Below are 15,078 nucleotides of genomic sequence, written 5' to 3'. Positions count from 1 at the left end.
GGCTTACGAGCGGGAGAAAAGAGTTTGAAAAAATCAAACTTTGAGCGAGATTACGGATGACGGAAATGGTAACCGGTAACGGTGAAGCAGATGGGTCAGAGGGGCCCACACCAACCACTCTAAATGGTCAACGCTTCGAGTGCATTCGTTAAGCCTTTCTGTCAACCGGAAAACGACAACATGCCTCCAGATCACCCTGATGGTGGGTCCCAGAACGTGACTCATCACATTATGGGAGGGCATGGGAGGGATGTATGTCAATGGACTCTGGATGCATGTTGTTTGTACGACAGGTCACTTTTGGAGCCAGAATAGATGCGTCCTTTAATTTTATCATCAAAGTGCAGTCGTCCATCTAATTCCAACATCAACCACATTAAGCTGAAGGTACCATCTTGCCTCCCTTATTTTCTTCCCAAGAATCTCTATTTTTTACACCCTTGGCGCATACAAGAAAGTACAGGAAATTCAAAACACCAAGTCCTGCAGAAAAGCAGAAATAATATTCAAGATGACCTTGATCAAGGTCCTGAGGCAGCCAAGCCTTTTTACCATTCTTCCCAGTGAACTTGTGCACAAGAGTGAAAACAACACTGTTGAGCAACAACCCAATCCCCATGCCGCACAAGATCAAAGCCCCAGCTGTACTTGTCAAGTTCTTGGGGAACTGGTCATAAAAGAATTCAATCAATCCAATGGCGTAAAATGCCTCTGCCAAGCCTATCAAAGTATACTGTGGAGCAAGCCAAAAGGCAGAAATCTTGCTGCTTCGTTTTCGTTTAACTTCTACCAATGCTGCAACTGTCATGGCTTGCACAGAAACAATAAGCCCTATTCCAATCCTTTCCATTACAGAAATTCCCTCACTCTTCTTTCTTAAGCGACAGAAGAAAGAAGGGAGAATTCTGTCATGGAAGGGTAGCGATATGGATGTGGCCAACATGGAAAATATGCTGTATGATGATGCAGGTACCTTCAAGCTGCCCAGATTTCTGTTCATGTGTTGTGCCTGGTATACCATATATGTGTGTGAAGTACCCATTAAAATGAAGGATGCTACTATTCCAGTGCTCCAAATAGGCAATACATTTATCACTGACTTTAGCTCTTGGATCTTCTTCACTGTGCAAAGCTTCCAGGGACTGGGTTCTGAGCCATTTTCTTCAAAGTCTTCTTTCTTTATAATTGCTGCTTTGTTCAAAAACCTGAAGCGAGAGAGAGAGAGATTAGAGTTGTTTATTGTTTAACAATAATTATCATATGATAAATAAAGATTAGAAAAGGTGCATACTTGAATTGGTTTGTCAAATAGAGATTTGTAGTTCTCCTTTCTGCAAATGGGTACCATAAAATTCTTTTGGATTAGAAGGGACTGTGAGATTTCTATTTCTAAAAGATGCGACAATCACTTGAGCATATTCTGTCAAGGCACTGCCCTCTGGAGTTAGTATAACATAGTGCTTTGTACCCATCAGGAAGAATCCTGTGGAAATAATCATCAAGATGGTAGCCATGCCAAATCCTAAGCTCTAGCTTACGCTGCTTTGTACATAAACAAGGAAAGTTAAGCCCAACATGATAGATATGGTAGCTATACAGTAATACCAATTAAAGAACCTTTGTTGTTTTTTCCTTGCCCCATCATCCTTGTTCTCAAATTGCTCCGCACCAAAGGCCCATGTGGATGACTTCATACCACAAGACCCCAAAACCATCAATCCCAAGAAGGTAGATAACAATAAACTTCCAGCAATTGATTCCCTTAATATAGGATAAAAATATATGAGAGTGAGAAAACTCATTGCCTGCATCAATAAACCTTAGATGAACATTTGTATACTTCAAAACAATTGTAAGAAATATATTTAATGCTTCAAAACAACTCATCTCTTTAGAATGAAGCCATGAAATAGATTTTTAACTATTTATTGTTCCTTTCTCAAAGATTAGTGGAGCGAAGAGATCCGTAAACCTAATCAAATATGCTTTGAAGCTTGAAGTATGTAAAAGATCTATTGATTGTAATCTATAATTTTACATTGAAGAAAATGTAAATTTAGGTAAGGGTAATATTTGTTTACAAGAATATATTAGATACAAATAAGGTTGTAGGCTCTTCTATTTATAATAAGATCAGGTTTCAAAATGAAGAGAATAAATGTTTGGATCAACCCCATTTTTATTTGAGGAAAAAAGTTGAAATACATAAATGTGAAGCATCTTTATATAACGTGAATTGGGAACTTCTCCCCAACTAAGAACATCTTTATATAACGTGAATTGGGAACTTCTCCCCATCTAAGAATTACAAGATTACTAAACAACAAGAAGATATTGTTTATTACACCTCGTCCTCATAATACAAAGAATTGTCTCTTTTAAAATCTCAAACCATATAGAAGTAGTAGAATAGCACTAATGAATTGGACTGTGAGTATAGTTCTCCTACCAGTACGTATGCGATGGAGGAAAGGACAATGGCCCAAAACCTTCCCAGATATGAATCTGCTATAAAAGCACCCACTAGGGGTGATAAAAGGTTCGTTCCACCCCATATAGTAGCAATTTTTGCAGCTGTAAGCTCATCCGTATGATATTCACTAGTCAAAAACACCACCAAGTTTGCATGTAAACTAGTCAATGCCAGATTTGCACAACTCTGGTTTCCTGCCAGGTTATAAGACCGTCTTCACTATGCTGGTATTGGAAACAATATTTTCTATTTATTCAAGTGAAAACAATACAGCAAATTACAGTATTCTTCAGATTAGATCAATCATATGATATGATTAAGTTCTGACGTTTGTCTCTCTTCTTAAGTTGTGCTGTTTAGTTAGGATGTTGAGTATAATATAGAGGCTGTATATTTTTTTCTGATGGGCCACAAAGAAATAAGAATCTAATCATACCGTACAATTGATCACAGAAAAACAATACCTACAGTACAGAAAAAGAAGAGCTCATCTCCTACCTAGAATGAATGGCATTATTTTCCATCCTCCTTTGGTTGATTTTTGTTTTTCAACCTCTTCCTCAGATTTTACACATTTTAGTTGTTCCATTGCACTGAACGGTGACGAAGCCACTTGCCCACTTAGCTCCATGATTCTGAAATCATAATACTCATGAAAACACATATGATAAACCAAAGGAAAAGAACTGGTATTTAGAGGCACGTAGTGAATATAGATATGTATACACACACCATTGATGCGAAGGAATTTCGTGGGTATATTATTATTACATAGTTGAATTCCTATAAGTACAATGGTACACAGAGAAAAGAATCTGGAGGGTATATAAGTATCGCATAATTTAATTTAATTACTGTATTCTTAGGCTGAAATGCCTCGGATCTGTATCGCTATTCTTCTTGGGTTTGCAAAATTCTTTATCGTATGTGTATTTTGAATTCCACCGATCATATTGTTATTCTCGTTCGCAGGATGTTTATTCCACGAAATCATTTTGTTCATAATTTTCCTATTTTAAGTTTTCTTGTAGAATCCTTTTACTGTAGAAAATTATAGACAAAAGTCTTTCTCTCCAACCTTATCTCTTTATAGACAAAAGTCTTTCTCTCCAACCTTATCTCTTTATAGACAAAAGTCTTTCTCTCCAACCTTATCTCTTTAGATTAAATAAAGTAAAATAGACCTAGATTATTAAAAATGATATGATGTTTTAGTTGGTAAGGTGCCGTGGTGTCTATCTAGCCGACAAAATAGTTCTTTCATTTGATAGTCAAGTACTTTTAATAACTAGCAAATGGGTCATTTTGTTTGTTGGATAGCCATTTCGGTAAGGTGCCGATCTTTCCGATCACTTTATTTTTGAATTTGAGTATATGAGTTCAACATGTCAGGTTAGAGGATTTCCTAGAGTTGTCACCACTGTCGTGTGTTTAGCTATGTATCTTCTAGGAGTAGGAATTTTAGAGGAAGGCAATATCACAAAATTCATAGGGATGATATGGAGCCTTGTTTATCTTAGGATTTGGTTGAGGTTTTCTTTGGAGATGGTTGGTCCTCTTGTAGACATGACTAATTTAGATGGTCTGTCAAGAGCACTGCAAAAGAGATTGGTAGAGAGAAGCAACATGTTAGAGATAACTAGGTTGGAGTTCATTCCCTCTATCTTTCTCTTTGAATTGCAAGAGTTCATTTCTTGGCATGGCTTCTAATCAAGAAACTATGAAGAAGATTTGGGTTGGGAAGCCTTATAGGGATCTTGTATTCCCTTTGGTCTCAAGTTTGGAAACTAAAGATGAAAATTCTATTAGAAGGGATTTAGATTCATTTATGGCAAATGCTAATGCTGATGATAAGACATTGATTAATGATATTAGATTTCCACAATCCATTATATTATCAAAGCTGAGCTTCTGGGTTAGGTTGTGTGTTAGTTTTTGCATCAACGTTTTAGATCACTCTCTGCAATCCATCATCAAGATAGAAGAGTGAGCTCTCTTCTATCCCGATGATGGATCACAGAGTGTGATTCGAAACGTTGATGCTCTCTTCTATCTTGATGATAGATCACAGAGTGCAACCCGAAATGTTGATGTGAAAGCTAACACACAATCTAACCCAAAAGCTCAACTTTGACGATAAGACATTGAGTTCATTGAAGCATTTTGGATTCAATGTGAAATGTTAGATTTGTTGATGTTTTTGGGCAATTAGCCCTTTCAATTCTACCTTCCTCATATTGGTGGAGTGTTGCTAGTTTGATGTTGTTTTGCTAACATATAATTGTTTGTTCCTTGTTGTTGTTCCATATCAATATAATGATATATTTGTTGTCTCTTTATTGTGTAAAAGGGTGAGTCTTCTCTTTCAAAATTATTATCTATAATTCATAACTCCAACCAAAAGCTTAAAAAATATAAATTTTAACATTAAAATAGTTATTTTTGAACTTATACAATAACCTCATATTTTAAATATAAATATTATTATTCTTTCTAATTTTGTAATCTATAGGTTAAAAGTGAATTCTTTGCATTTTCCCCTTTATTATGTACTATTTGTATGGTTGTCATATAGTCATTACCTCAAGCATATAATTTTGAGTGATTTAGCTTTTTCATTGGATCTAAACTTAGAGTAATATTAAAAATACCACTTGATCCTTACTAAAAATAATTCAAGCTTTTAGATCACAATTTCCTTTGCTTGATTCAAAATTGCAAGTGTCTTGACCAAGGTTAGATGCAAAAATGAGGATTTGCCTAAATTTTAAAATTCTATATTTAATTATAGGCCTATGCCAATCGAGTTCCAATTAGTCATTATTTATCAATTTCTATGCCAAAACTTTCAAATTATGCACCTAGGATATGTGTAAAAAGGACATCACCTCGAGGTCATCTGGATCATCAATAAATGTATGAATTAGAACCATTTTTAAGACAAGCCCTCTACATCTCTCTTTTGAAAATATTTAGTCAATTATACTACATAATCTCTTGCATTAGTCACACTAACTACATCAACACTTGTATCGATAAATCTTAAAACCCTAACTTTCTTAAACTATGTCACTTTAACATGGACAATGCATTCATTCTATTGCACAAAGTCTTAATTTTCAAGCACTAAGAATAATCACATATGTATTAGTCTCAATCGAGTGTTTTATTTCTTGTCTTCTAACATTATCAAAATCATGAAATTGATCAATGAGGCTTGACTATGCACAAGAAGGGATCAAGTCAAATTTCCACCAAGCATTGCAAGTTTCAATAATGTTCTTCAACATCACCAAATTTTCTATAACAAGTACAAACATTATGGAAATTTTTTATTACAAGTATATAAGATTTGAATTCTACAAGTTTAGGGTTACACCAAAAGTTTAGAATTATACAATGCAATTTAACCATCAATGGAACTCTTTATTTCATTATAACTTACCAAACATGTTGATGACGATAATTCTATGGCACAAAGTTATTTTATTGCACTAAATAGAGTTAGTTTTCTATAGCATGACATTCTATGTCTAGGTTTATTCCTTAAGGATCCAATTTTTTGGCATTATCTATGCATCTCATTAAGGGAATTAGAGGCTTTGTAGTTTGCAAACATAAGTTGATAAGACATATCATCAAAGTCCCATTAAACCATCATTAGTGAAAACTTGATTCAATGAATAAATTTAGCCATTAAAGAATACAAACATAAGACCATGTGTTCAATATAATTTATTATTTATTGTGGCTTCATTTAATGTAAGGAAATTAAATGCAACACTTAGATTTTGAAAGGTAGAATATGATGTTGAAGATGCAAAATATTGATTTATCAACATGTTGAAAATTAGGGGCTTATCCAAACTAATGTCACAAAATCTACAAACTTAGATCCATGCTTGCAAAATTGATCACCAATTTTGCTAGGTCACACGACAACTAGTAGATAGGGCATGTTGAGCTGGGTCCATATTTCAATTGTAATTGGCCTTCCCAGGTGGTATAAGTAGGAGGCATTCAATTGATTGATTTTAAAAAAAAGGAATTTGGTTATGCAAATAAATTTTGATGTGGGATTTGGCTACTTAGTCTAATGAGACTACCAGTGATTAGAATAAAACTTTAGGGGGGACTTGTAGGTAGGTTGAACCGTGCCTATTCTTACCACTCCTCACATGAAAAATAAGAGTAGCTTTTATAGTTGATTATTGTTATCTCCTAGAAGAGATGTGCCTACAAAAGTGATCTAGTGCTTGGAATTGAACCTAAACCCAAAGAAGTGAAATGATAGGAAATGCACAACTGTATTGGATTCACTTTGATTTGTTGTACTCGTATTTGAATTGGGTTGATGTCTACAAACAACATTTAAGAACTTATTGGAAAATGATTGTTTCTCCTTTGGTTAAGTGGTTTTGGAACAATGATAAAAGACAATAGACAATCATGATTTATAAATAGGATGATAATATGAGAACGATCCAATTAGGATACTTTATGATTATCCTATGGTGTTCTCATGTGAACGTTTTTTTGCTAATAATTCTTGAGTGACATACAAACGAATAAAATATGTCCTTAAATGACACAACATAGTATACAAATCTAGACAAGAATGTACTAAGTCAACTCACAAATGACAAATGTAAGAAAATGTTTAAATTTGAATTTCAGAATTAAAAATTTTCATATTTAAATTTATGATTATAAAAATCACATAAATCAGTTATACATCTGCAAATATGATTCAAGATAGTGAATGAAAGATCCAAAATTTTAACTGCAAATATGATTCAAGATAGTGAATGAAAGATCCAAAATTCAAACTGCAAATATGATTCAAGATAGTGAATGAAAGATCCAAAATTCAAAACTAGATCTTGAAAACAAATAATGATAAAAACAAGATCAAATAATGTCATAAACCAAATATTTCTTATTACATAAAAACTCCAATAGAAATAAACTCAAAACTTTAGTGTGTGATATTCACCATTACAATATGATTAGTCTATGTTTTGACTACAGCCCATATAGTTCCAACATCACTCACATTAAGCTGAGAATTCCAATCTTCCCTCCTTCCCTTTTGTGATAATATTCTTCCCATCAGTCTCTACATATTTTACTCCTCTGCTGCATACAAGAAAATAAATGAAATTCAAAACACCAAGCCCAACACAAAAACAGTAATAATACTCAAGATGGCCTTGATCAAGGTTCTCAGGTAGCCAAGCCTGTTTACCACTCTCCCCTGTGGCTTTGTGTACAACCTTGAAAACTACACTGTTGAGCAACAACCCAATCCCCATACTGCACCAGAACAACGCTGCAGCTGTACTGCTCATGCTCTTGGGAAACCGCTCATAAAAGAATTCTATCATACCAATGGCGTAAAATGCCTCTGCCAAGCCTATCAAAGTATACTGTGGACCAAGCCAAAAGGCAGAGATAGGGTTGCTGCTCTGTCTCCGTTTAACTTCTACCAATGCTGCGACTGTCATGGCTTGCACGGATATGACAAGCCCTGTTCCAATCCTTTCCATTACTGAGATTCCCTCCTCCCTCTTTGTTAAGCGTCGGAAGAAAGGAAGAACAACTCTTTCATACAAGGGCAACCATATGGATGTGGCCAACATAGAGAAGATGATGTATGATGATGCGGGTACCAACAAGCTGCCCAGATTTCTGTTCATGTGGAGTGCCTGGTATACCATGTAAGTGTGTGAAGAGCCCATTAACATGAAAGATGCCACAATCCCAGAGCTCCAAACAGGCAATACACTTATCACTGACTTGAGCTCTTGGATCTTCTTCACTGTGCAAAGCTTCCAGGGATTGGGTTCTGAGCCATTCTCTTCAAAGTCTTCTTTCTTTATAATGGCCGCTCTGTTAAAAAAGCTGAAGGGGGAAGAAAGAGTTTAGAACTGGTTTTGTATCCAATATCATTGAAAACCAAAGATTAGTGATTAATGTTTCTGGATTTGGTGGTGTGTTAGTTTTTTGGATCAACGTTGCAGATTACTTTCTGTGATCCATTATCAGGATAAGCAAGTGCAATCAGAGTAAGAATCGCACTCATCTATCCTGATGATAGATCGCATAGAGAGTGCACATAAAGTGATCCAAAACATTGATTAAAAAATAACATACAATCCAAAAATATTAATTACAATTTCATAGATTGTAGAAAACTGATGTTTTTGATAGACAAAGAATAAAAAAGGTCCATACTTCAACTGGTCTGTCAAATAGAGGTTTAGAACTGGTCCTTTTTCCAAATGAGTACCATAAAACTCTCTTGGATTAGAAGGCACTGCAAGATTTCTTTTTCTAAAAGATGCAACCATCACTTGAGCATATTCTCTCAAGGGACTGCCCTCTGGACTCATTTTAACATAATGCTTTGTCCCCAACAGGAAGAATCCAGTGGAGATAATCATTAAGATGGTCGCCAAGCCAAACCCTAATCTCCAATCGATGACGCTTTGTATATAAACAAGGAGAGTTAAGCCCACCATGATAGATATGGTACCTATACAGAAATACCAATCAAAGAATCTCTCTTGCTCTTTCCTTCCCCCATCATCCTCATTATCAAATTGCTCTGCACCAAAGGCCAAGGCTGAAGATTTCATACCGCTGGACCCCAAAACCATCAATCCCAAGAAGGTAGATAGTAATACATTTCCAACAATTGATTCGTTTGATGCATGAGAAAGAGATATGAGTGTGAGAAGACTCATTGCCTGCATCAACCAATCCTTGGATGAATATTTAAATACTATTAAACAATTGTGACAATTTGTTTCAATGCTTCAAAACAACTCATATGTTCATGATAAAGCCTTAAATTCAAATTTCATCTATTTCTTCTTCCTTTCTCAACAGAGTTGGGGGCTTCTCCCCACCTTAACAGTCATAAGATATTAACTAAACAATCTCTAAGGCATTGATTGTTAGAGAACTTCCCTATAATACAAGAATTATTTCCTTTATAATCTAAACCATAAAGAAGTAAGAGAATAGTTCTCTACCAGTATGTATGTAATAGAGGAAAGGACAATGATCCCAAACCTTCCCAGATATGAATCTGCAAGATAAGCACCCATTAATGGCGATAAGAGGTTACTTCCACCCCATATGGTAGCAATTATTGCAGCTGTGAGCCTATCCTTATTATATTCAGTTGTCAAGAACACCACCAGGTTCGCATGTAAACTAGTCAATGCCAGATTTGCACAGCTCTCGTTTCCTGCCAGGTTATAAGACAGTCTTCACTATCCTGGTATTTGAAATGATCTTTTTGATTGGAGTGAACACAATATATGATATAAAAAATTACAATATTCTTCTCAGATCAATTATTTGATACGATTCATTTCGAGTTATTATTTTTTTGGATTTGATTGTAGAGATTTTTTATGTTCAATGTTTTGGATCATATTCTATGATCTTTGACTGTGTAGATTTTTTATGTTCAATAGTTCTGATCAAATTCTATGATCCATCATCAGGGAATGAAAGCAAGAGAAGAGAGAAGTGTTGATTTGAAATATTGGACATTAAAAAATCTACACAGCCAAATTCAGAAAGAGTAGATTTTTATGTCCAATGTTCCCAATCAAACTCTATGATCCATCATCAGGAAATGAAAGTAAGAAAACAGAGAAATGTTGAATCGAAATATAAGACAAAAAATCTACACAGTCAAATCTAGAAAAATAATAGATAAAACATTATAGACTGTAGAAATTTCATGTTTCTAAATGATTGAGTTCTATGTTTGTGTCTCTTCTTAAACTATTCTTGTCAGTTAGAATTCAGGTTCTCATAAATGATAAACAGATTTTACAGAGATCTTAAGATTTAATGAAAATGTTGAATTAATTAGAAACTCTGTAAATTTTTCTTGATGGGTCCCCAAAAATCTAATCATACACCAGAGAAAAGAAAGAGTTCATCTCCTACCTAGAATGAATGGCATAGTTTTCCATCCTCCCTTGGTTGATTTTTGTTTCCCAACTTCTTCTTCAGATTTTACACTGTATTGTTCCTTCACTGCGCGTAATGGTGAGCAAACCACTTGCCCAGTTATCTCCATGACTGTGGAATCATAAATTAAGTGAATTTAGTGATTCATGCAAATGTATTGACACCATTGATACAGAATACTTTGGTTGATATATTACTACTGTTCTTGCATGGTTGAACTCCTCTGTGTTTTCATGATATTATAAAATTGAAATCCTACGTTCGTCCGCTACAATGCCTCGACGTTGGATCCATTTTCTTGGGTTTGCAGATTTTTTTATCGTATCTTGAATTCATCGATACTATTGTTATTCCACCAAGCATATTGTCATTTAAAGCAGTAATCAACGTCTCTATGGCGAACTTGTTCATAATTTTCCTATTTAATTTATTTCAGAATGCTCTTATCGTACTAACTTTTGGATATCCTACTACTCTCGCTTCTTTTTTATTAATTTCCTGGAATATTGGTCCTATTTTTTTCCTTTTGTAGATTTGGTAAAAGAGACAATAGTAGCAAAAGGATATTTTGATTTGGTATTTATTTCTTTTGATTTTTTATTATAAAATAAATAACATAGATTTGGGTTGTTTGACTAGCTTTGCATTTTTTGATTCTAAAATTAAATCTTATCACGAGGTTAAGAGTTGTTAAATAGTTGTCTCTTTGTTTGATTAGTTTTGCATTTTTTGATTCTAAAATTAAATCTTATCATAAGGTTAAGAGTTGTTAAATAGTTGCCTCCCCATTTGTATGTTGCTAGAATAAATAATGATAGTTCATCTAGGGGTGATCTTGGTGCAACTAGAATTGGTGGTTTTGGATGTGATAGTACTAGCTTGGTCATTTCTTTTTCTTTGTCGTTACAAGGTTTGACACTAATAAGGAGGAGACTCGTGTTCTTCTTATAGTTTTGGAGATATCCTATGAATTGCATTGGAAACAAATCATCTGTGAGATCGATTCTATGATTTTAATTTCTCTTTTGAACAAAAAGAGCTTTGATGACTCTTCTTGGTGAATGACTTCTCTGGTTGATCAAATTCATTATCTTTCTCAAAACTATGATTCTATCTCCTTTGTTCATACTCCTTGAGAATTGAATGTGGTTGTTGATTCTCTAACTAAATGAACATTTAAGGCTTCTCAAAGATGGACTATTTTTTATTAAGATTCTTTATCCCTTGACCAGGCTACTTAGTTCCCTCATCTTCTTCAAAATGATAAGGGTTGATCATTGGCTCTATATCTTAATTTTTTAAGGTTTATGGGTTCTTAATGGTGGCGGATAATTTGTGGGAAATCTCTTTGGTTTTTTCTCTCTTGTTTTTTGTGATAACTATTAATATTTGGAAATATTTATGTAATCTTTTTTGATTTCTCAATTAATATATTTTTATCATTTTTTTCTAAAAAAAATAGTTGAATTAAAGTAACATTAGTTACATTAACCCTTGCATCAACAAATATTAAAACCTTAACTTTCTTGTACACTAGGTCACTTTGATAGATCCATTAATTTACATTTCATTACATTAAAGGTACCTAATTTCAAGATCTTAGTGTAATCCCATATGCATTAGTCATAGTCAAATGTATTGCTTGTTGTCTTCCAAATGTATCAAAATATTAAATTGATCAACAAGACATGATTATGCACAAGGAAGGATTAAGTTAATTTCCACCCCTAACACTGAAGAATTCCAATGAGGTTCTTCAACATCACCAAGTTTCCCATTGCAATTGTTCATGTATTAGGAAAAACATAATTGCAAATACAAAAGATCTAAAATCTATAGGTTCAAGACCACACCAAATGTTTAGAACTAAATAATGTAATAACCACCTTTGGTAACTACTACACACACACATCAAACCTAATTTTATTATACCTTACAGACTATGGAAACGGTAGCAAGTCTACTTTGCAAACTCACTTCCTGACACTAAATAATATAAGACATCTATATCATGACATATCCCTAGACCCAAACTTATTCCTTAGGGAACCAATTCATTTTCACCGCTTATGTATCACAATAAGGGAATGAAAAGCCTCATATTCACACCCACAAGTTTACAACACATTTCACCAACGTCCCATTAAATCATCATTAGCAAAAAAATTATTCAATAAGTTAATTTCATCATCGAAGAATGCAAACACAAGAGTCTATGTTCTATATAAGTCATTATTTACTATCATTTCATAGAATGCTAATTATAGTGCAACCTTGTTTGTAAAATTTTATATCTTTCTAGTTTACAAAAGTTCTAGATGTTGCAATTAATATAAAATAATCCTCATCCACTCATTGTTCCTTTAGAAGGCATCTAAATAGAACATAATTACAACATCTTGGTATGATTTCTCTACTAGTTTTAACTTTAACCTATATGTTAGAGCTGTACAATAGTTAGCCCATTTGAACCATATGGATATGTTAATAAATATTAATATAAAAAAAGTCAATTTTGTATAAGTGTGATATCTATTGATTAAAATAACTATATCATAAAATTAAATCAACACACAATCACTCAAAATATTTGATTCTATCTTGAATAATATACAGTAGCTATAATATTAAAGTATATCAATATGGATAGGTTGAAGGATTAATAATTCATCCACACATATCACGATGGCTTTTCTTAGAGAAAGGAAACATACTTCATTTCAGTAGAATATTCACCATATAAATTCATATTATGGGTTATAAGTAACTTCAAAACTACTAAATCATATTGATACCCTTAGCTCCATTTAGTTGTCCATGAAGGATTCTTGACCATGAAGTTGTCCTTGAACTCCGCATCAAGCAGCCAACATCAACACAGTACACAACTCTGATCTCAATTGGCAACACTCTGTCTCAAATCTCTGTCATAGTCTCAACACAACTTGCATATCATTCGAACACAACTCTTCTTCTGCTCTTTACTGAACCTCACTTATTATCCTCACATCTTTATTCATCACACTTTCCTTACACACACTTGCAACTCAACCATAGACATCCTTATATACAAGATAGATCATCAACGCTTAAACCAAGTCGACTTAAATCAAAATACACTTTCCAAACTAAAAATATACACACTGATCTACTCTAGGAGAAAGAGGGGGCCAAAACACATTTTCCAAAGATCAATTCACCCATCCACTATCATCGTGATAGTGAACAGATTTGTCCCTCAAAAATAAATACACATACTAACTCCAAATGCCTGGGATAAAGGACAAAGAGCACTAATAGCTGGATAGATTATCATTGAAGTGATAATCTTCCTTTGAATTGAGAGGTACAACTCCCTCTTAGAAGATTTACAATGAATTTATTATACAGTTGATACACTAACACTTTTAACCAGAAAGCATCGAAAGGCTTCAACATTTATCCATCAACACAAATAAATTCCTTCAAAACTACACACATAGGAAATTTTTGAAAATAATATTCAAAGGAGAGTTCACAAACTCTGATTCATAACATTCTTGCTGTATAAATTCAAAGCAAAATAAGGACTCAGCAATGACTAATGGCTCGATCGATACTCTCTCATGCTTCACAGAGCAAGGGGGATCAAGCAAATCAATACAATGTGAGTCATCCAACAACCAATAATAAACATGAATTGAAAAGGATTACAAAGGTAACTAATCATCAAATTATATTGTGTCCATAATCAACTTAAGAAAGATTGCAAATCTAAGAACACACAGATTCAAAGATAACACAACATTTCATTAATAACCAGTCATTCTATCATCCAATTCATATCAAAATTTTATCTACTGCTCCCAAACTCACAGTTTTCGGAACCCTTTTCTTTTATTTTTTCCCCATATATATAGTCTCTCTTTTTCTTCAAAGAGACTTTCAGTTATCAATAACTGATTATTGAAAAGATAATTAATCAATCTTTTCTTTTATCTTTTATCCTCTTCCTGATAACTTTTTTTTTTGTTTTAAATCTTCAAATCTTTTATCTCAGAATTTTTATAGACCCGTACTCAGAGATAAATAACTTTTGACTGAGATAATAATTTTCTGATCGCTCCAGTGAAGATTTAGAAAACTACGTTTTCCAAATCATGTTAAAATTTTAGTGTGATCCAACGGTTAAATTTAAAGTTATGCCCCCCGCACCGAGACTGATTTTTTTGTCTCAAAAAATCCGTGGTTCCAGATTACATTGAAAATTACAAACATTAGCCATGCCAATGTTATTGGATTTTGAATTTGTTGAAATTTTGAAGTCACACACTTTGAACCTGCATTTGATGAATCTCGGAACTCCGAATTCGAACCTATGAAATCAAGCCTTCAACCTTGAACCTTGAACCTTGAACCTTGAACCTTAGAAGGTTCAAAGTTCAAGTTCAAAGACCAAAAATTACAATGAACCTGAAATTTGAACTTTGAACTTTTTGAACCGCTTGAACCTTGAACTTGCAGGGTTCAATCAGAAGGTTCAAAAACACAAAATGCACCCACATTATATTTAATTTATCACTTTGTTTTCATATTTGGCTGCGCATTGAACCTCTGAACCTTGAACC

At 33.8% G+C, this 15,078-nt stretch overlaps 2 protein-coding genes across 2 annotated transcripts; both read right to left on the bottom strand.

Moving 5' to 3' along the window:
• Positions 1–376: 376 nt before the first annotated feature.
• Positions 377–3,104, bottom strand: LOC131074789 (protein NRT1/ PTR FAMILY 2.13-like). Its single transcript, XM_058011469.1, has 3 exons — positions 2,972–3,104; positions 2,490–2,667; positions 377–1,205 (listed from the first exon to the last, which is right to left on the bottom strand). The coding sequence occupies exons 1-3, from the start codon at positions 3,102–3,104 to the stop codon at positions 377–379; spliced, it is 1,140 nt and encodes a 379-aa protein (XP_057867452.1).
• A 4,426-nt stretch (positions 3,105–7,530) lies between these two features.
• LOC131074788 (protein NRT1/ PTR FAMILY 2.13-like) lies at positions 7,531–10,580 on the bottom strand. The gene is made up of 3 exons (XM_058011468.1): positions 10,448–10,580; positions 9,554–9,731; positions 7,531–8,365 (listed from the first exon to the last, which is right to left on the bottom strand). The coding sequence occupies exons 1-3, from the start codon at positions 10,578–10,580 to the stop codon at positions 7,531–7,533; spliced, it is 1,146 nt and encodes a 381-aa protein (XP_057867451.1).
• Between the last annotated feature and the right edge of the window lie 4,498 nt (positions 10,581–15,078).

This window comes from Cryptomeria japonica, chromosome 6 (genome assembly GCF_030272615.1).
Source record: "Cryptomeria japonica chromosome 6, Sugi_1.0, whole genome shotgun sequence".
Classification (NCBI taxonomy): domain Eukaryota; kingdom Viridiplantae; phylum Streptophyta; class Pinopsida; order Cupressales; family Cupressaceae; genus Cryptomeria; species Cryptomeria japonica.
The sequence above is the reverse complement of the archived record's forward strand: the minus strand, read 5'-3'. Positions and strand labels throughout refer to the sequence as shown.

Excerpts from the sequence above, each read along its gene's own strand:
- LOC131074789 (XM_058011469.1), bottom strand. The coding sequence starts at position 3,104 with ATGGAGCTAAGTGGGCAAGTGGCTTCGTCACCGTTCAGTGCAATGGAA. Across the intron at positions 2,668-2,971 it reads AATAATGCCATTCATTCTAG|GAAACCAGAGTTGTGCAAAT; the intron begins GTAGGAGATGAG and ends ATAACCTGGCAG. Across the intron at positions 1,206-2,489 it reads GCAGATTCATATCTGGGAAG|GTTTTTGAACAAAGCAGCAA; the intron begins GTTTTGGGCCAT and ends CTCTCGCTTCAG.
- LOC131074788 (XM_058011468.1), bottom strand. The coding sequence starts at position 10,580 with ATGGAGATAACTGGGCAAGTGGTTTGCTCACCATTACGCGCAGTGAAG. Across the intron at positions 9,732-10,447 it reads AACTATGCCATTCATTCTAG|GAAACGAGAGCTGTGCAAAT; the intron begins GTAGGAGATGAA and ends ATAACCTGGCAG. Across the intron at positions 8,366-9,553 it reads GCAGATTCATATCTGGGAAG|AGCGGCCATTATAAAGAAAG; the intron begins GTTTGGGATCAT and ends CTTTTTTAACAG.